Below are 21,662 nucleotides of genomic sequence, written 5' to 3'. Positions count from 1 at the left end.
ATTTCACGAATTTATCCTCCAATTTCTGAAAAATACTCGTGATATGACAATTCCCTGGAGACATCCCTGGAAAAAATCCTTGATAAATACATTGAGATCTTCCTTGGAAAACTTCTCAAAGAATTTATGGGGGAATTTCTAAAGAAATCTATGAAGGGAGACTCCATATTAATGTTGAAGAAATCCAAAATGACATTTTCAGAGGAAATCCTAGGAATTCGCTGGAATAAATTCTTGAAAATGATAATAAATCTTCGAGCTGTTAAGTGGAATACCTATAAATAAATGTGTAAGTAAAACGGTCAAGTCTAGTACACGACACTGAAGACGGCCTTACAGTTGATGTCGAAATACGCATATCTGCCAAAGGATATAAACTCTAGTGGAATTGAAGGGTATAGTACTAACTCCGGTTCCCATTTATTTCTTGAAGACGTCCTAAACGTTTTATCCTAGTAGTAAATTCTAGAGCAATCGATAGAAGAATCATTGGATAAATTTCTGAAAAATTTCCGAAAAAATACTTGAAAAAATCTCTGGTTCATCCTAAGAAAATTCCAGGTTGATTTCTTCTAGGTATCTTGAACGAAATTCTAGGAGAAATGCTTTATCGAATCCGAAAAGGAGTCACCAAATGTTTTTAATGGAATTCTTGAGGAAAATTAAAAAAAAATACGCGAGTATTACAAGCGGCTTGTAGTGTCAAATGGAATTAAAATAAAATAATTTTAAGAAATATCCAGCTTTTTACGCTAGCTATAAAACTGAAGGGGGTGATTCAATTTGACGTTTCTTACCTACAGATTTTATAGTATGATCTAAATAAGCTGTAATCTTAAATTGTTGATTTACCTGTCAAAAATTTTCATTGATTATTTTGCCTTTAGGAATTGTTCAATATAGAAATCGCTTTTTCAATATTTAGCAATCATTCTTAGAAATAAAATTTCTTTCACTTTATTTTAGGCACCCGAAACAATCTACGGCGATTCGTTGAGATAATAACCAGCTTTACGCGTCAAGCCCTAACGCTAATTAATATTTTTCGGTGCTCCGTATTCCGTTGACTTGCCTTTTCTCAGCAAAACGGGGAACATATGGGGCGGAAGTTTGACAAGGCTCGCTGGAATAGGGGGAGATCCCCCAGTGCCGGACAGCACCCAATACCGGACAAAGTTGAAACATTGAGAAATCATGGTCCAACAAGATGGTGTATTAGTAGAAAAGAAAGCTATTGAGTGATTCCAAGCAACAGCACCAAAATTTGGTAAATTTTTTAATTCATTTTTTTCTATTGAGCTGAAACTTTGCACAGTTTTCCAGTTCCATCTAAATCGTCATTTTTCGATATCAAATCTTCAAGTTGAGTCACGACTAACTTTTCAAAAGGGTGTATGTGAAAATGGTTCAAAAATATTCAAAAAGCTGCACAGCAAAAACGGTTCGTTCGATTGTTAGACAACTAAAGAAACAAAGTTAGACAACTAAATAAAGATTCAAAAAAAAATACACACAGTAAAAAAATTTTTTTTTGCGTTAAAAAACATAATTTTTGACACAAAAACTCAAATATCTCAAAACCCTATCGGAATACCAACGTAATTTTTTGAGGGAAAACGGTCCATTATATTAGCTATCTACCATAAAAATTTGGTGATGGTAAACCAATAAACAAAAAAGTTATGACATTTCAAACATGTCACAATTTTCACATTTAGTAGAAAAAAAAATTTTTTTTTCGGTGTAAATTATTACGGGAACCACAGTTTGTTGCTGATTTTATTGTTAAGGGCCTTGCGTGAATTAAACAAGTCGTTTTCATGTATTCATTAGTATTATGTATATTATATGTATAAATATTATGTATATGTATATGTATATATGTATAAATTAAAATGAATTAACAGATTACACGAAAATAATTTTTTTTTTTACCAGGATATTTTTTTTTAGAGTATGATCGATGAGTTTCTAAATGTTATATATAAACTTTAAAAGTTTTGGATTTGGGTATGCGTTATGAGATCATGAAAACATTTTATTAATACTTATTTATTTATTTATTGTTATTCAATTTTTTTACAATATCGAACACTTTTGCATCATTATCAGTACAGTTCGAGTATAGTTTTGCTTTAATTTTATTTTCTGACAATGGAATGAAACAGTGAAATTTTTGGGTTCCTTGGATCGTTTTCGCGTTATTATATTGCTCGCTGTGCCGTTAATTCGTACTCTTCAGTAGTAGTAAAACAAAATGATAATTTTGTTAAATCTTCTTCTTTTCTGCGATTCGCCCAATCAAATAGTTCTTTTGCAGTTTTAATTGGATGCTCACGTTCTTTGGCTAAACTTGCTCTTGTGGCCATGCGCTTTATGGTTCCTCCAATAGCATCACAAGGACCTTTGCCATGTGACGTAGCAAAGAAATGCCATTCTGCATCAATCCCGTACTTTGATTTAAATTGACATAGGCTCGAAAAATTCTTACGGTTTTTGTACTGCGATGCTACTCCATCAGACATGAAATATATCTTTCTGATTTCTTTATCCTTATCAACGCGTAAAAAGTTAATCATTTTGGCAATGAACAAATACAGATGTCTTAAATCTTCGGAAATTACAATAAAACTAAAATGTTCAATTTGCGTACTTCCATTGAAATAAATAACGAATGGATGAATTGTAGCTTGTTGTACGTTCGAGTGATGGGACTGCACTTCATCTTGCAATACAAAGGTATAGTTTTCAGAAAAATCACAAATGACTAAAAATTCACCAAATGAGGAAAAACCTACCTTAATATTTTCGTTAATTTCCTTGAAGCGTGTATACGCTTCTTTCAAAGTAGTCATCATTAATCGTTTTTGGATTGCTTGACGCTTTCCATCTTTTTTTACAGATACATAATCTTTTTGGCCAGGCATAGCTCTACTTACTTCATCGTCTTCAAAATATTGAATTATTTTTTCTTTTGTTCCATCTGTTAATGAAGTACTCGACCTAGCATTTTTGGTTGCAAGACAGTTATTTTTGAATTGTTTTGCCTCTTTTGCTGTATTTCTATTGGTTTTGAACTCATCAATGGCGTCTTGAATAGACCACGAGCTTGGCAGCATCGACAAAATCAATAATTTTTCTTTCCTTGTCGTGGCTAGATTCGAGAACCTTTCCTTCATATTCATAATTACCTCATCGTAGTCTGTATTTTCCACATCCTCAGGTCCTAATTTGAAGAGGTTTCTTCGTACAGCTTCGTTGATTTCACGGTATTTTTTCTCGGGATAATTGACGTAACCCATCTTCGTCCATTTAATCGGAGTCACTTTTATTCCAGCTATCCCTTCGTTGAAGCGTTCGATGTTGACCTTCTGGATGCACTCATCTTCTGATTGATTTGTTGAAACAGATGTCGCTGATGGTACCGTGGCAAGACTATCTGCACTTGGTACTTCTGGTAACTCCTCAGTTGTTGTCGGTGCATCTAATAATTCCTCAGTTGTTGTTGTTTTCGAACTTCCTGCAACCTGATCCACCGATGATGTACAGATTGGCCGTTTGTCAACGTTTAAACGGCAGGACGTACAAATGCGTAAATTTGTATTCAATGTAGACATTGGAGCATAACCAGCCGCTTTCAGTTTATCTATGGTGCTTTCGGTGAGATTTCGTAGCTCTTTCGAACACTTTTTTTCTGCAAACGGCCTGCAACAGTTGAGAAAGCGACTACTCATGTTGCTCGTTAGATTTTAATAAACAAAATCACTTTTAAGTTTTTACTGACTAGTTTGGTGTCGTTTGCTTGACTGAAGAAAAATTTTACAATTAAATCTTTTATAACCATAGTGGTAGTATATTTTTAGCTTTTTCGTGAGTATGTTCATGGTATGTACCTATCATGTTTTTGATGTTGTTGAAGTTACTCGCTTTCTCCCAAATATGATTAACAAAGTCTATTCTCTACCAAGGCGGGTCTATACCCAGGTGTAATCAGATTTTAACTTTGTGGAGAAAACCAGCGCCGAGCAAACCGACCTGCTTTACGTATACTAGATCACCTGGGTATAGACCCGCCTTGTTCTCTACGAGGTAAACTTTTTGCAGGTAAACTAGTCGTATACCTGTATAGAAAACTTTTTTTGTAGCTTTTGTCTTCAATATTAGATTGCTTATAGGTTTCTTTTATCAAAAGGTTTCAACACTATTGAGAGAATTTTTCTTCAGTTACGTACAATAAAACATATGACACTATCAAGACTTTAGATCACAACACTGGATCGCGTCTAACTTTGTAATAGATGCTATAATAGTTATGAATAATTAAATAAAATATCATGAAAACGACTTGTTTAATTCACGCAAGGCCCTTAACAATAAAATCAGCAACAAACTGCGGTTCCCGTAATAATTTACACCGAAAAAAAAATTTGTTTTTTCTACTAAATGTGAAAATTGTGACATGTTTGAAATGTCATAACTTTTTTGTTTATTGGCTTACCATCACCAAATTTTTATGGTAGATAGCTAATATAATGGACCGGTTTCCCCTCAAAAAATTACGTTGGTATTCCGATAGGGTTTTGAGATATTTGAGTTTTTGTGTCAAAAATTATGTTTTTTAATGCAAAAAAAAATTTTTTTTACTGTGTGTATTTTTTTTGGAATCTTTATTTAGTTGTCTAACTTTGTTTCTTTAGTTGTCTAACAATCGAACGAACCGTTTTTGCTGTGCAGCTTTTTGAATATTTTTGAACCATTTTCACATACACCCTTTTGAAAAGTTAGTCGTGACTCAACTTGAAGATTTGATATCGGAAAATGACGATTTAGATGGAACTGAAAAACTGTGCAAAGTTTCAGATATTTTTGAAATGGTCGATCAGAATCGACTTGCATGCCTCCGTGGAATCCCTCTATTATGTAGACTAATGTTTGCGTAGAATAACACATCCTTGAAATATGCATCCCTTTTTAAAAAAATAGAAAAGTTTGAAAATCTTTAAAAAATTGACGTATTTTCTTAATTTTGATATGATATTTTGATATTTTGTATGAATGTATTTTGTACCATAATTGAAGTAAATATGGACAAATTACAATTTTGGTTAAGCACCTCCTGTCCCTCAGTTTCGGACAGCTTGATTTATTATATGATATCTTTGTAATTATTGCATAAGTGTCTCAAAATACTTTCATTTTTCCCGAGAAATAGTTGCTCAGTAATACCGTTTGAACTTGTGGTTTAGTGATGACCGAGTGTATGTATACTATGTGGAAAGGTGAAGAAAGTGCTTCGAATTGTTGGGTAGACAGCGTCGTAGGCATCTTGGATAAATTTGGTGAGATTGTTCCGATCTTTATTGTTACCTAAATAAACTGGATACGTGCCAGTTCCAAAGAGCATATCTTTGGATTTGGAAGTGTGTTTGTATTATCATTATCCATTTGATAACGGTAATGCACACATGCGGGGCATATTGATAGTGAAAGTGACTTCTGAATGGACGTGTCTCTCCAGCCATTCTGAAATGGGTCACTGGATCTGCAATAGTGCTAGCACCTTCTAACTCCTGGACTAAAGCTTTTTGCAAGAGCATCAAAAAGCATTGCAGGAAGGTTTCTTCCATAATATCACTGCCGGACAGTGGGTGTTAGTTGGATTACACACACACACACAAGTGTCTCAAAATACTTTCATTTTTCATGGGTTCCGTCGACCATGGTATCAAACATGCAATAAAATTAAGAAGAATGAACATTCATAACAACATCGTAAAATGTGCTATTTTTCATCATATATGAAAGAGGTTTTTGTTTGGCATCTTTCAAACTAAGAAAAACTCATATTATTTTTGTAAATGTTGCAATTGCATTGAATTGGTAATTATAAACTATTACTACAGTGTACACATTCAATGATGTTCAAATTTACAGAATTCGATGCATTTCCAGATCGTGTCCGGTATTGGGTGCAACCTTTCAAGATCGATCAATTTGGTACTAAAATACATCATCAAAACACAATGTCAAAATTTATATTTATATTTTCAAATTTATTTTTGTACACTATAAAAATGATAATATTTATCATAAATGGGTAACACGAGCCCATAAAATCAATATTTTTCGAATTTTGAATTTAGTGACTTAAGTGTCCGGTACTGGGGGATCTCCCCCTATAATTTTCTAGACAAAATCCTTACAAGTCCATGAAAAAGAAGGCAAAGATCTTTATCCAATAATTTTATAGAAAAAGTTTATATTTGGAGGAGTGATCTGGGAAGTTAATCTGTTTGGTCTATATGGTTCTTGAAAAGTACCATCATTAACTAATCATATAAAATTTGTACAGATATGGTTATCAGATCTAATTTCAATATGTTTCGGGCACTACATATTCTTCGACGGGGAAATGGGAGGTGCAGCATATTGCGGTTCATCAGTGTGTAATCATTCTTTGCTGTTACATCTATATGATGAATTTCGATGTCTCCATCTGCATAGAAGTAAACATAAGTTAAAACAATATCGAAGTATTGAATTTTAGCAAATATACTTTCCGATGCAGCCAAAATATTGCTAGGTAAATACAGCTTCACAAGGTCACTACCGCGAAACCTTCACACGGACGCCATATGTTTTGCACAATGTGCTTCAGAAGAACGTATAACTTGCACATACTTTGGATAAGTTTCAAATGCTATATATATGACACAAATAATACTAATGATTTTGGTAATTTGAGCAATGTATGTGCAAATTCACATGAATAGAAAGAAACTATTTTCTTGAGTGTAGTGGAGGTAGACATTTCAGATCAATCGGAGCTCTAGGAGTCAAGATCCAAGTTTCCTAACTTGGCGATTTTGTATGAAGAACGGCAAAATGATTTACTATTTTTCACAAGCATCGGATTGCTTTGCGGTCTTCGGCAATGTTGTTCATCGTAGAAATACCTATCGAGATTTGTGTTCAGAATTTTTATAGAGGTCAATAGGCGGCCTCTGGCGATTTTTCTTTGCAAAAGTAAGTTTTCCAATAGTAAATTCCATACAAACTTTGAAAGGTTGGCGCTAAAATATAGTTTCTCCGAGCTGAAATTTTGCACAGTTGTTATGGGACCTAAATGCAATTCAAAAAGTGGATTGGAGCGAGAATCTAAATTTTCCATAGCCGTGTCCCAGGCTAGTGTACATTCATCAGCTACAACTTTGCCGAAGACCGTTTTCAAATCGGACGCCTCAGTAATTAGTTATTGATATATTCCAGTCGCAAATTCTTCAGCAGTGCTCATTTAACTTCTGAACAGGCAACATTGCTGCACCTGGCGCGAAAAATAGCACGCACAAATCATGGCTACTATGTTTTACTGCATATATCCAGTGATGCCTGCAGAACAGCCCAATAATTATAGTCACAGTTTTACATCTCATTCGAAAATCAATAACTAATTACTGGGGCATCCAATTTGAAAACGGTCTTCGGCAAAGTTGTAGCTGATGAGTGTATCTCACAGTATCAACGTAGCTTTAATCCCCAAGAGCACATGGGCAAACACTATGACCGATTGAATGAATTGGTTACTTTTCTCATAGTAATTTCCATATAAACTATAAAGGGCTTGTGCAGTCTCCAAATGAACTAAAATTTTAGGAGGACATTCAGAATTTGATTTAGAATCGAATGAGCGGTGTGAGTGGAGCAAAAACGATTTTTTGAACCACTCTAATATCTATCTAATCGAGATTAAACTACCAGTTTGTAGTCAAAAACTCTTGAAAACCCGAAATCTGGGAGAGGAAATAGCTTTTTCTTCTCAAAAGCGCAATTGACTCTAAAGTCTGAACAGCTTTGAACAAGTTCACGAATCGCTTTAGCTTCGTTTACTCGCGAGCACGATAGATGCGAGTAAATCAGCACTCTGATACTCATGAGCATTTTGTTTTGATTTTTAATACTGTTCCTCTAGGACAGGGGTTTTCAGCGTTACTTACATGTTACTCCTTCCTTTAACTCTTCCGGTAGCTGGAGATTGTGCCTATTAGCACGTGCAGACAAATGATCAGCTTGGGCCATCATCGTAGACATTTCCTCGGTTGTCTCTACTCTCATGCCTACACTCTCAGCACCAATCCATTGTTCATCGGAGTGTTGCTTTCACCTTTCGATCGCCTCGGGAGCATCTAGATCGGACATACGTCCGTCTATAGGTGCTCCCAATTTGACATTATTACGAGATTCATTGTGCTTTTAATAGAAATTCTTAGTTAAGACTTACCTATCTGAACTCTAGGATCATCCTTCTTCATTATAAAATTATCACCCTGGGTATATAGTCTTTCCCACTGGTAACAGTCTGGACTATGATTCAACTAGTTAGTACTATGTTAAAAATATTTAGATGACTTGTAGACTACCCGAGGCCAAATTTATACTATCTCTTTGAACACTGATCAATACTGTGATTCAATCCTTACTACTGGACATGCCTTATGGGCTCCCCCTATTCCTTTCGAAATAGGGGGAGCCCATAAGGCATGGAGTCAGTCGTTTATAATAAAGCGATCTGGCATATTTATATCCAACTCTGAGTAACTATTGGGAATAATGTCGTTTGGCATGATGACCATTTGGTATAACTGGGATACCACCATAGCAATGTTCCTGCTTTTCAACTTAACTGTTCTTCATGGTGTTCAGTGACCCTTCTTTTCCCGCCTTTCACTGTAAAAAGATTCATTCTCTTGAAGTGATAAAACATATTCTAAGTAGATTCGCGTAAATATCCTTTTATTTTAAAAAATACATGAGAAACTTAGATACTAGTGATGTCGTTACTCAGCATTGGAGTCAGGAGGCAGCGGATTTCGTATGTATCTTCATGTGACGCTGATACATCGACTTGTAATAAAACTTCTTTTCACAGTGAGGGCAATCTAACCGAGGCTCCGAATGTTTTGTCAACTGTAAAAGCAAATATTTCAGAGCTTACATTTGAAGTTAATCAAATTACTAACCTTATGATACATAAGTTGATTTTGTCCGATGATAATCGCTCCACATATAGTACACGTGATCGGCTTGTGAAGAAGTGTCATGTGTTTCGTTAGATTTCGTTCTAGAACATGTCGCTCACATTGCGTACAAGCCACATATCCTGCTGCTGGTTTCATCTGTTTCATAACACATTTTGGCGGATTTTTCATAGCACTTGTGGACACAGTTGGGTTGGAGTTCCCCGAAGCGCTTCCTTCTTTGATGCGGTCAGTTTGATCAGCTTCCTGATCGCTTAGATTGGGTTCTACTTTGATGAGATGCGGAACTTCTTCAACTGGGTATTGCTGTAGCTCGGGATCCTCCTTAACGAACACAGTATTGGTAAAATCAGTCCCTTGATCGCTTCGATCATTGGACTCCTCTTCTTGATCCATTGGAGTTTCATATTTGACAAAAATTGGATCCTCATTCGGATGTTCCGGTAGCTCGAGCTCTTCAGTAGGTACCGTATCGCTGGAGTCAGTTTGACCAAGAGATTCCGATAAACTGTGATTGGTCATCTCTTTTCGCTTTATATGCGCATCCACATGGCGCTGTAAGGAAAGCTTCAAATGGAACTTTTTCGGACACCGCGGGCATTGCAGTGCAGGTTCGCTGTGTTTCATTAACTGGGAAGTATAAGAAATTAGTTATTTTTAGTGATAACTTTTTACGTATGTAGGACTACGACTACAATCGTTTAGGGCTGGTAGCAGATCTCTCTTTATTTCAACGCAAGTCTCTAACAACTGTATCAATTTTCGATGGAAGATCTCTATTTTAACCAACGTCACTTTTTTCTTAGTCTGCTTGTTATCGTGATTAAATTCCAATATTCAGTTTTTTCATCCAAATCTGAGCAATGTTCTCACCTTATGATAAACGGCCCTGCGTTTACCGGCATTGGTAGCTCCGCAAATATCGCACTCTATTGGTAAATGACATTCTCTGTGGTGAGTCTGTAGTGATTTCTCATCATCACATCCTTTGTCGCATTCTTTACAGTTGACCAATGGCTTTGACTGATCCTCCTCAGAGAATGTGTGTTTCACGATCTGCGAACAAGAAAAGGCTAGGTTTTGTTTGACCCGTTCTAAGTCCACACTACTTACCTGATGATTCCTCAGCTCAATCAGATTGGCGAATGTTTGCCCACAAATAGTGCATAAATTGCTCGGATGGTTTGCCGTGGGCTCTTGGTTGTCATCAACTTTACTATATTTCCAATGATAATTCAAATGATGATCCAAATGACGACGCAGCAACAGTTTCTTTTGGAACGTTTTAGGACAATGGGGACATTTCATCTTCGGCGCCATGTGCTTTTCCATCTAAAATTCAGATGAAAAGGATGATTGTCACGTGGCTCATCACATGGGTATTGAAACATTCAATCATATTCATCAACTCACCTCGTGGTTCAAAGTCTTCTGTTTTCCCGGAAAAATAATTCCACATATTTTGCACGCTGTGGGCTTGTGTATGAAATAATTGTGACGATTCAAATCCGCAATACTTTTTTCGCATTTCACGCACCAAGTCATTGATTGCAGTTTATTGTTCGATGATTTCGTGGGTTGAATGTCCTGAAAAGTTGAACGAAAATATAAATTCTTCCGTTGCAAATAAATAGATATGTTCTACAAACCTGCTCAACTTTCTTATCGATGACCTCTGCTTGCTGACTGGAACTCGTCGGCTCAGGGAAGTCTAGTTCAAATTTCGAATGATAATTCATATGTTGCTTGTAGGATTTCGCATGGTGAAACTTTTTCAAGCAATGCGAACACTGGAACGCCGGTTCTGTGTGGCAAACCATCTGGAACGAGATGGGTTTTAGGTTGACCAAGAAATTTTCTATGGATTTCATCCGCAACGCAACATCGCAATGTTCATCGAGTTGGACGGATCTAATAGTCATTAGTAATGAACGATAACGGCGCCTACCCTGGCAACATTTATAGTTGTTTTTCTCGGTAAGATTTATAGGGAATTGCTGGAGTACTGACCATCTAACTAAGAAAGCCGTCAGGTGAGTAGATCGTAGCCAGTACACGAACCACTAGCACCTAACTGTGCAAATCTTTTTTTTTTGTTCCTATCACACCTTAATCTATTAACGCCCAGTGATCTATTTTGAAATCAGAAGCTTCGAACACCCAGTCTTCTATATTGAGTTCCTACTTTTATGAATTCTGTTATGTTTTCAGACAAAATGGAAGGAATGTATCTTCGGCATTTTGTGAAATAGCTTATGGACAGTCTAATGACAGGTTTTTTCATTCAGATTTCTTCCACTAGGTTTCGCTGTAAGCGTAAAATAGTTCATTTTTTTTATCTATTTTGTCAGCAGCTCTTTCTGGCATCACCACGCTCGTCTTGCGTTACTGTGGTAGAGCCTATGTCGATATATAGATCCTCACTTCGCATACCACGTGTTCACCTGGCTGGTAACATTCTGAGTGTCAGTTAGACAGTCGCATTTCTACCTTGAACGAGGGTAGTTCGGTGCCCTCACAGCGCGCGTGCTAATTGCATCAATCAATGGAAGCTGTTCTTTTAACCTTCGGGCTGTCGTACTGTTGTACCACAGATAACAGATGTTTATGCTAGAATAAAAATTTTATGAAAACCTGTGTAAATATCCAAATAGAAACTCCTTGCCATCACTAACGCCGCCACACAACGAATAGCGTCAATCAGTGGTGAATATCAGTATCTTGAAAAATGTCATATTCACCACTGACATCGTCATGGGAACTCAGCGATGACAGCGCCACAACGATGTTGCTACTCAAAATTACCGTTAATGGATCATTGAAGGTAGTTTTTGCAAGTGTTCACCGCGTCAAAACAAAGGCGCCACTGTAAATGGGATTTAACATTGTGACAGCATTGCTGTTCTGTCAAACACACAAGGCTACGGTGGCGCTATCTATGCTTTCCATAGCGGCCGTTTTGGTTATTTTAATGACCCATTGTCTTACACAGTTTAACAATCGGACTTCAACGTCTGTTATCTGTGGTTGTACCTTATACAACAGCTGATTTATATGCTATCATTTACAACGAAGAAATCTATCGACACCAAACGAAAATGTACTCCTCGAGATTCTTTTTAAGAACAATACTCAACCGTTTTTGTTCACAAAATGGCCCTTTATAATGCGATAAAACAGGGTGTCCATTCAAAATCAATTTTTCAATTCCCGGATTTTTCCCGGTTATCCAAAACATAAAAAAAAACTGATGGCAAAATGATCTTGGGACTTGATATTTTGTTTTTTTTTTTATCATAAAAAAATGTTCAAATTTGTAGAACTTGAACTAACCTTTTTACTTATAAACTATTTTATTTATTTAGTTTTTTTTATCATTAGAACTTGAACTAACTTCTTTACTTATAAACTATTTTTAAATAAATTTATTAAATACTGTATGCTTTATGCTTTATATATTTTTGGACAAAAATATATAAATTATTTATTGAACATCTAAAACACTATGTATTCATTAGAATTCATAGGAAGTTGAGAGAGATGTTGGAAAAATATTAACAAATGACTTCTCTGTGTTTCTAACTTTAGACTATATTTCATAAAAGAGGCAATCCATTACCTTCGAAGAATTAGGCGTTAGACATTGCCAATGGCTTGTTCCTTGAGAAATTTATGATTTGTGAAACTCAGTTTGAATCCAATGTTTTAAAAGAAACTATATCTTCAAATACATTTTATTGTTCTCCTATGAAGTTGATTAACGTAGATCGAAAATTGCCCCTCCCAAGAATTCTATCAAAGATCTATCTAAGAATCTCGTCAAGAACTTAACCAAATTTGACCAAAAATACCTAAAGATAATTATATGATATTTATTGATCCATCAAAGATCTTACCAAAAATCATGAAATATCTTACAAAAAATTCGTTGAGGATGAATGGAATAATTTGCTGTAAATATGCAGAAATCCATACGCAATATCGTCGGGCGCCTCATAAAAACTTTGCCATAGATCAACGACTAGTCCAACTACTAATCAAGACGAGGCTTCATCAAGATTTAGTATTATAATTCATTCCACAAATCCTTCAAACGAAATTCTTAATGAATCTGTACAGGATATCAAAATATCTCACAATAAATATGCCCAATATTTTTTTGGCTCGGCTTGTCGCCAACCTCTACGAATCTACTAAGAATGTCAAACAAAAAAGGTAAGGATCATTTCTAGAACCTACTAAAAACCTTTTTAGCAATCTACTAATGATCTGTTTAGTGATCTCTCTGAAAGAACTTCCAAATCAAAAATTTTCCATGAATCTAGCAAGCATCTAGCCAAGAACCTTGCCAGGAATCCATTAGTACCCTACTCGAAATGTTTCGAAGATCTTAATCGTCAACTAGGTATTTCTCTACCAACTCATCAAAAGTTATTCATGATGCAAAGGGATAAGGATGGAAGCATCTTGACGGACGGACGCGAGGTGATCGAAAGGTGGAAGCAGCACTACGATGAACACCTGAATAGAACAGCTTTCCCGGGAAGCTCACAAGATTGATCAGAGGAACGATGGACGGTGTGCAAAACTGCGTGAAGATCTCGGGCGAACACTCCAGTTCGTTCGAGTCTCGGCGGGGACTACGACAGGGCGACGGACTTTCGTGCCTGTTGTGCAATATTGCGCTCGAAGGTGTCATGCGGAGAGCCGGACTTAACAGTCGAGGCACGATTTTCACGAGATCTGGACAATTTGTTTGCTTCGCGGACGACATGGATATTATTGGGAGAAAATATGAAACGATGGCAGATTTGTTCACCCGCCTGAAACGCGAAGCAACAAGAGTCGGGCTAATGGTGAATGCGTCGAAAACAAAGTACATGCTGGTTGGCGGAACTGAGCGCGACAGGGCCCGCCTAGGAAGCAGTGTTACGATAGACGGGGATACCTTCGAGGTGGTGGACGAGTTCGTTTACCTCGGATCCTTGTTGACGGCTGACAACAATGTTAGTCGGGAAATACGAAGGCGCATCATCAGCGGAAGTCGTGCCTACTATGGGCTCCAGAAGAAACTGCGGTCAAGAAAGATTCACCCCCGCACCAAATGTACGATGTACAAAACGCTCATAAGACCGGTAGTCCTCTATGGGCATGAGGCGTGAACTATGCTCAAGGAGGACTTGCAAGCTCTTGGGGTTTTCGAACGCCGAGTGCTAAGGACGATCTTCGGCGGCATGCAAGAGAACGGCGTGTGGCGGCGAAGGATCTGAAATGCACTACACTCGCTTTTACCCGTTCTCCAGTAAGGCGTCTTGGGGGTCTTGGCTTTCTTCGGGTTTGAATCTTTATGGTTCCGAGTGATGGCGTTGATGGTCTTGCTATTCTTGTTCTCGACCATTTGAGTATCGTGCTTCAGGTTAACAATACGATGACACTCCTCCACCAGATTTTCCAAAGTGATAGTACTTGGACCATCTGGCCGTGCCGGGGCTGATTCTTCAGCTTCTAGCTTGGAGATCAACCTGGCACAAATATCGGCATCGCGTGGTGATTGCAGACCGCAAATGAACTGGAGAGCCTTGAACTGGTCGTTAGATAGCTTTGATTTCGCCGGTTGGAAAACGGTGCATGATTACGGCCCCAAGTCCATACTTGGATGCGTCCGCCGCGACAATGATTTCCTTGGCTGGATCAAAATGGGTCAGGAGCAGATTCGAACAAAGAATTACCTTGAATTTGTCGAATGATTGTTGACACTCGGATGTCCAATTCCAGTGGGCGTCTTTCTTGAGCAGATTGTCGAGAGGTGCTCTTAACTGTTTCATCTGCTTCACACGGGCATCACAGTCATTTCGGAAGAAAACTGGATCAAAATAGGACAACCAGCGACTCGGAGAACTGCCGAATCAAGCAATCACCGCCTCTGGAGATAATCTCAAGCTTCTAGCAGAATTTCACATCGAAGGTCTTGCTGTGAGCAAGTCAGGGCGCATTTTCATTTCAACATCAACGCCATCACTCGGAACCATAAAGATTCAAACCCGAAGAAAGCCAAGACCCCCAAGACGCCTTGCTGGAAATGCGGTGAAATACATTACACTCGCTTTTACCCGTTCTCCAGTCACACCTGCACCAAGTGCAAGCAGAAAGGCCACAAAGAAGGGTACTGCTCAAACGACAAAACCAAACCAAAGCCATTCCACTTCAAGCCAAAGGAAAATCTGAAGACAAAAGGAATTTTCGCAATCCGGAACGTGGAAAGCAAGCGCAAATTCGTCACAGTGGAACTCAACGGAGTACCGGTCAAGCTTCAACATGATTCGGCATCGGACATCACAGTCATTTCGGAAGAAAACTGGATCAAAATAGGACAACCAGCGACTCGGAGAACTGCCGAATCAAGCAATCACCGCCTCTGGAGATAATCTCAAGCTTCTAGCAGAATTTCACACCGGAGGTCTTGCTGTGAGCAAGTCAGGGCGCATTTTCATTTCAAACAATCCTGAATTGAACGTGCTGGGAATTGAAACCATGGACCTGTTCGATCTTTGGTCCATTCCAATCAACAGTCTTGTCAATGCAATCCAGCAGCGTCCTGAAGATTTTACAAAGCAGCTCAAGCAGAAGTGTCCAGAAGTGTTCAAGAGTACGCTGGGCCGATGCACGAAAGCGAAAATTAAGCTGTACCCGAAGCAAGACGCACGTCCGGTGTACTGTCCGAAGCGACCGGTGGCCTACGCGGCACTTCCGAAGGTGGAAGCAGAACTCCAGCGGCTCCACGACAAAGGTATAATTTCACCAGTGCAATTTTCAGATTGGGCGGCACCGATAGTCGTCGTACGGAAGGCAGATAATGTCTCTGTCCGTGTATGCGGTGACTATTCCACTGGCTTGAACGACGCTCTCGAATCTGACCGGCACCCTCTTCCGCATCCTGATGATCTGTTCGCTGAACTATCCGGAGCACGGTTTTTCACCCACCTGGACTTGTCAGATGCCTATCTACAAGTAGAAGTTGAGGAATCATCAAGAAAGCTGCTTACGGTTAACACACATCGAGGCTTGTTCCAGTATAACCGCCTACCGCCAGGAGTCAAATCAGCCCCAGGAGCTTTTCAACGTATCATCGATAGCATGGTTGCCGGAATACCTGGAGTGAAACCTTATCTGGACGATATTTTCATCGCTGGCAAGACCAAGGAAGAACATGACCGTAGCCTGTATGCTGTCCTTGAGGGAATTCGAGAATATGACAACAACATTGAAAAATGCAAGTTCGCCGTTCCCCAAATCAAGTTTCTCGGACACATAGTCGACAAAGACGGTACCACACTACAGCATCTTCAAACCTTCCTGTTTGTATACCGCAATACACCGAATAAGTGCAGTCCGCAGACGAAGTCTCCAGCAGAACTGTTTCTTGGTAGACCAGCCCGGACGACTTTGGACCTCTTGAAGAAGCCCGTTCGAACACCTACGAGCAGTAATGATCAACAGTATCTGCAGTTCAACAGAAGACACGGTGCTATCAAACGTGAGTTTCAACCTGGAGATCTGGTGTACGCCGAGTACCACAGCAACAACAAGAAATCCTGGATTCCTGGACGGATTGTAGAGCGGAAAGGTTCAGTCAACTACAACGTGTTCCTGCATCTCGGATTCCGTGAGAAGCTTATTCGGTCACACACTAATCAGCTACGTGAACGATATGAAGCCAAAGAACCATCCGTTGCTCAACCAGTTAATCTTCCATGGCAAATCCTCCTACAAGAACATCAAGATTACACCCATATCGAAACAGATGACCTAGAAGAAGAAACCTTCCCTCCTGGACTCGATGTCGTACCAGTTCCTGAAGTTTTAGCAACCACTTCAGCAAATGATGACCGCTTACGATGTAATACACCTGAACTGGTCCACCCTGAAGCGATAGCTGTTGCCGAACCTGATGAGATCCAACCAGATGAAGCGACTGGACAAGAGCCATCCGTTGATACCGATGTTGAACCACGACCGCTTCGCTGCAAGAAGTTGCCAGTTTGGTTGGCCCCATACGACATATTCTAAAAGGGGAGATGTAGCAGAGCAGTAGGCTTTGCTAACCTTATGTCATTATTTTAAATTCTGTTCTTTGATTATTATCAGTTAGACCTCCAAAGAAGAAGCACACAAATATACTTTGTTCCTTACAAATACCTCGTCTTCCTTCAATCCGGAGCCTACAATATTTTTTACGGATATTTCAAGAACCTGACCACTTAGAAAGCTGGCGTCTTCGGCAAAGTTATTCAGTAGCTCAAGGGCTATCATTATTTCAATCTCTAATTTCAGGGCCTAAATGAAGCCTTTGAGCTACTGAAAAAATCTGCCGAAGACGCCATCTTTCGAAGGGATCAGTACAGTATGGGTCTTGCGATTTCAGTGTGGATCCTGGGATTCCAGTGTAGATCCAGCCATTGTAGCGTGGATCGTAGGATTTCGATGTTAATTCTGGGATTTTAATGTGAATGCGGAAATTCCAATATAGATCCTTAGATTCCAATATGGATACTGATATTCAAGTGTGTGTCCCTAGGATTTTAATATTTTATTTTAATATCCTGGGAATCCAGTGAGGATGCTGGGGTTCCAGTATGAATCACGTTGTTACAGTATGGATCCTGGTATTCAGGTATGGATTCTAAGCTTGTAGCGTTGACCGTGCAATTCCAGTGTGGATCCTCGTGTTCCAGTGTAAATCAAAAATACCAGGATTGTGGATCCTAGGATTTCAGTATTGGTCCTGGAATTATAGGGCTGATGTTGGGATTCAAGTGTGGATTCTGATATTTCAGTGTGGATCCAAGCATTCCAGTATGGATACCAGTGTGGATCCTAGCATTTTAATATGAGTCCGAGGATTTCCATGGGATTTCATTGTGGATTCTGGGGTTTAAGTGTGGGTCCTGATATTGCAGTACGGAACCTGGTGTTCCAGTGCACTATGGTCCAGGAATCAGTTTTACGCGGAAAGATGCATTTTTGAGCTTTAGAATGAAACATTAGACAAAAACGGTCTTCTACAAAGTTGTTTGTATTAGTAAGGTCCTTTGTTTGGTATTATTGAAAATTAGGGTGGACCACATTTTCATAGAAATTGTGTAACTAACTTTCTTATTTGTAGAAATTACACTCCCGTGCAAAAGTTTGGGTTCACCCCCTAAAAAACATACAAAAGTGTTCTGTCCATATCTCTGTGATTACACGTCCCATTGAAACTCTTTAAGCCGCATTCAAAAGGCAAAGAGTTATTCTTCGTACCATCAGTGTACCAGTATCCGCTCATGCCCCTATTTCCGCTCACTAGTGTAAAAATTGATTTTTCGTGTCAAAAGTCAACATTTTTCGAACGGATATATTCTAGCAATATTAACAACTTTCAAATGAAGTCGTCTGACATTATTTTCATTTGATAAAATAATTCTTTATATTGAAAACATAAGACCTCGTGAGCGGTTATTGGGCCACTAGGAATTTGTGTGTGTTCCAATAACCGCTCATGCGAAAAATTGAACAAAATTTTAAAGAAATGTTGATTTTAGTATACAGCCTTCTTTATTGCATTAGTAGATATGGTTTGACCACAGAAAATATCAGGATAAATAACGAAATTTGAAATTATGCATTTTTCTAGTAAGTTCGTCACCAAATCTGTTCACCGTGAGCGGAAATAGGAACACTTACATGCAGTAACAAATGCAATTAAATATTTTTTTATAAAAATTTATCAAATTCTTTTTATTATGCCGCTGATTACCTATACTTGGAGCTACACTGTGACATAAAAATAGTATTGATCGACACAATAGTTATTTATTAATAAACATTTGGACACATGACTTCCCTTAAATGAGCGGAATCTGGTGCACTGATGGTATGTATCTTTCCAAAAACATTTTTTTAATTTTGTATGCTAAATTTTTACTTAAAGTTGTGACATTTTTCAAAAAACACACTGAAAAATCATATCTAATTTCCTCAGCATTGGATCGACCAAAATTTTAAATCAAAGTGTCATTAGAATCGTAATCTTATATTCTTTGAAGAGACCCCACGAAATTTTGGCGGAAAAATCTGGAAAGTTTTCAAAATCAATGAAACAGTCAGTCAAGTCATCGTGCAAAAGTTTGGGTACACCCCTAAGTATGATGCAAATCGTGCAAAAGTTTGGGTTCACCTGATCGTGCGGATCGTGCACATCATTTTTTTCAATATCTCTGCCATTTTTCATCCGATTTCAATAGCTTAAAGCTTATTTGAGCGCAAATAATGGCACGTAAGTGATTGGTTTGAGATTTCACAGATTTAAGTAAGTTCAGGTGAACCCAAACTTTTGCACGATACACCATACTTAGGGGCGAACCAAAACTTTTGCACGATGACTTGACTGATTGTTTCATTGGTTTTGAATGCTTTTCAGATTTTTCCGCAAAAATTTCGTGAGTGCTCTTCAAAGAATATAAGATTACGATCCTAAAGACACCTTGTTTTAAAATTTTGGTCGAGCCAATTCTGAGGAAATGAGCTATGTTTTTTCAGTGTGTTTTTTGAAAAATATCACAACTTTAAGTAAAAATTTAGTACACAAAGTTAAAAAAATGTTTTTATAAAAATACATACGAAGTAAGAATAACTCTTTGCCTTTCAAATGCGGCTTAGAGAGTTTTAATTGGACGTGAAATCACAGAAGAACACTTTTGTATGTTTTTTAGGGGGTGAACCCAAACTTATGCACGGGAATGTATATTATACATGCTTGAGCAAAGTTGTAGACCATTTAGTTTCAAGCAACTTTGCCAAAAAAAAGTTTTTTTGTATCTCTTAAATTGACCGATTTAGAGCTACTTTCCTACGGTACATACCGTACACTCCCGTGCAAAAGTTTGGGTTCACCCCCTAAAAAACATACAAAAGTGTTCTGTCCATATCTCTGTGATTACAAGTCCAATTAAAACTCTTTAAGCCGCATTCGAAAGGCAAAGAGTTATTCTTACTTCGTATGTATTTTTCCAAAAACATTTTTTGATTTTTTTATACTAAATTTTTACTTAAAGTTATTACATTTTTCAAAAAACACACTAAAAAATCATATCTAATTTCCTCAGCTTTGGATCGACCAAAATGTTGAATCAAAGTGTCATTAGAATCGTAATCTTATATTCTTTGAACAGACCCCATGAAATTTTGGCGGAAATTAGATATGATTTTTCAGTGTGTTTTTTGAAAAATGTCACAACTTTAAGTAAAAATTTAGTACAAAGTTCAAATAATGTTTTTGGAAAAATACATACGAAGTAAGAATAACTCTTTGCCTTTCGAATGCGGCTGCGAGAGTTTCAATTGGACGTGTAGTCACCGAGATATGGACTGAACACTTTTGCATGTTTTTAAGGGGGTGAACCCAAACTTATGCACGGGAGTGTACGTCCGAACAAAACTGGTTTCCTGGCTCTAGAGTTTTCAATTCAAATTTCTCATCAAAGTAGTCTATGAAACATTTTTAGTGCTTTAAAAAATGCGTAATTTGGTGAGTGAAGAAACTCGCTATCTCCTTTCGTTTGGGAGTTTTTTTTATATATTTTTATTTTTTATTTAAGGTACTCCGTGCTCGTGGCCACTACTGTGCCGGAATCAGGTGATCTGTAGCTTCTTTACCGATACAGATCTATTTTTAACTTATTTATATTTACATCAACTTTCACTCTCTCCTGTGGTGACCACCCTATCGAGTTATGCTGGCTGCTGGCTCAGCCATAGTAGAAAGGAATAAAACAATTCAGTTTATTACTGACTACGAACGCGCGCGTACCGTTTTGTATATTCGGTCATATCACACACCGTCTATTGTGTAGTCTCTATGCGTGCGTGTCTGGCCGGTCTCTACCGTTTGGTCCGGTCATAACAGTGGCGAACGAGGTGGTGTTTTTTCCATAATTGGAAAATAATTGCGTTTCGCGCGTAGTTCTAGTGGTCGAAAAACAACCGGGAGGAAATTACCGTCGGTATTCCGGAGTGATTTTTGTGCAGTAGTTTGTACCGGCAGTTTGCTGTTTTTGGCTCAAGTTTGCCATACAGTACACCGTACAGTGTTTGGTTTTGTTACCCACGGATCGTAGCGATTGTTTGCTTGCCGTCGGAGGAACAGCTGGCTGTGTGTTTTGTTTTGTATCGCTGTTTAACGCTCAATCGCAGGTTTGGTTGTTGCGTTCACGTAAGTACTGCATGTAAAGTGGAAATACAAAAGAGAAAATTCTTAAAGTTATAACTGCATGCTTACTGTGAAGTTTGCGATCCATTTTCTTTCGCCTAGCAAGCGAGGGAAAATAGTTTCATTATGTTTGTAATGCTTTATTCTGTTTGGCATTCAAAGAAAGTTTTTGTCATCAGACTAGTGTGTGTTTCTGTTGATCAATAGTTTATTGCTACAACGTTGTTTGCGACATTAAGTTTAACGATACATGATCGTTGTCGCGCGGTGAAGTGTTTCATCGCATATGTTTGTTGTATGCAAAGTTGTTTGTGTGTCACAACACAGTGGTCTTACCGCATTAGTTTTTGCGTGGAATAAAGTTTTTCAACAAAATAAAC

General features: G+C 38.1%; 1 protein-coding gene across 2 annotated transcripts in view; it reads right to left on the bottom strand.

The window, feature by feature from the left end:
• Nucleotides 1-8,765: 8,765 nt before the first annotated feature.
• Nucleotides 8,766-21,662, bottom strand: part of LOC110679839 (zinc finger protein Xfin-like) — a 37,526-nt gene continuing 24,629 nt past the window's right edge. For both annotated transcript variants that reach the window (XM_021855647.1, XM_021855648.1), the window contains 6 exons: nucleotides 10,685-10,855; nucleotides 10,449-10,622; nucleotides 10,149-10,367; nucleotides 9,909-10,091; nucleotides 9,018-9,665; nucleotides 8,766-8,964 (listed from right to left, as the gene is read on the bottom strand). In XM_021855647.1, coding sequence (XP_021711339.1) covers nucleotides 8,851-8,964; nucleotides 9,018-9,665; nucleotides 9,909-10,091; nucleotides 10,149-10,367; nucleotides 10,449-10,622; nucleotides 10,685-10,855 — 1,509 coding nt within the window. In that variant the 3' untranslated portion in view covers nucleotides 8,766-8,850. The remainder of the gene's footprint in view (nucleotides 8,965-9,017; nucleotides 9,666-9,908; nucleotides 10,092-10,148; nucleotides 10,368-10,448; nucleotides 10,623-10,684; nucleotides 10,856-21,662) is intronic.

The sequence above is a fragment of the Aedes aegypti genome, chromosome 3, assembly GCF_002204515.2.
Source record: "Aedes aegypti strain LVP_AGWG chromosome 3, AaegL5.0 Primary Assembly, whole genome shotgun sequence".
NCBI classification, from domain to species: domain Eukaryota; kingdom Metazoa; phylum Arthropoda; class Insecta; order Diptera; family Culicidae; genus Aedes; species Aedes aegypti.
Note: the sequence above shows the minus strand (reverse complement) of the source record. Positions and strands in the feature narration are given on the sequence as shown.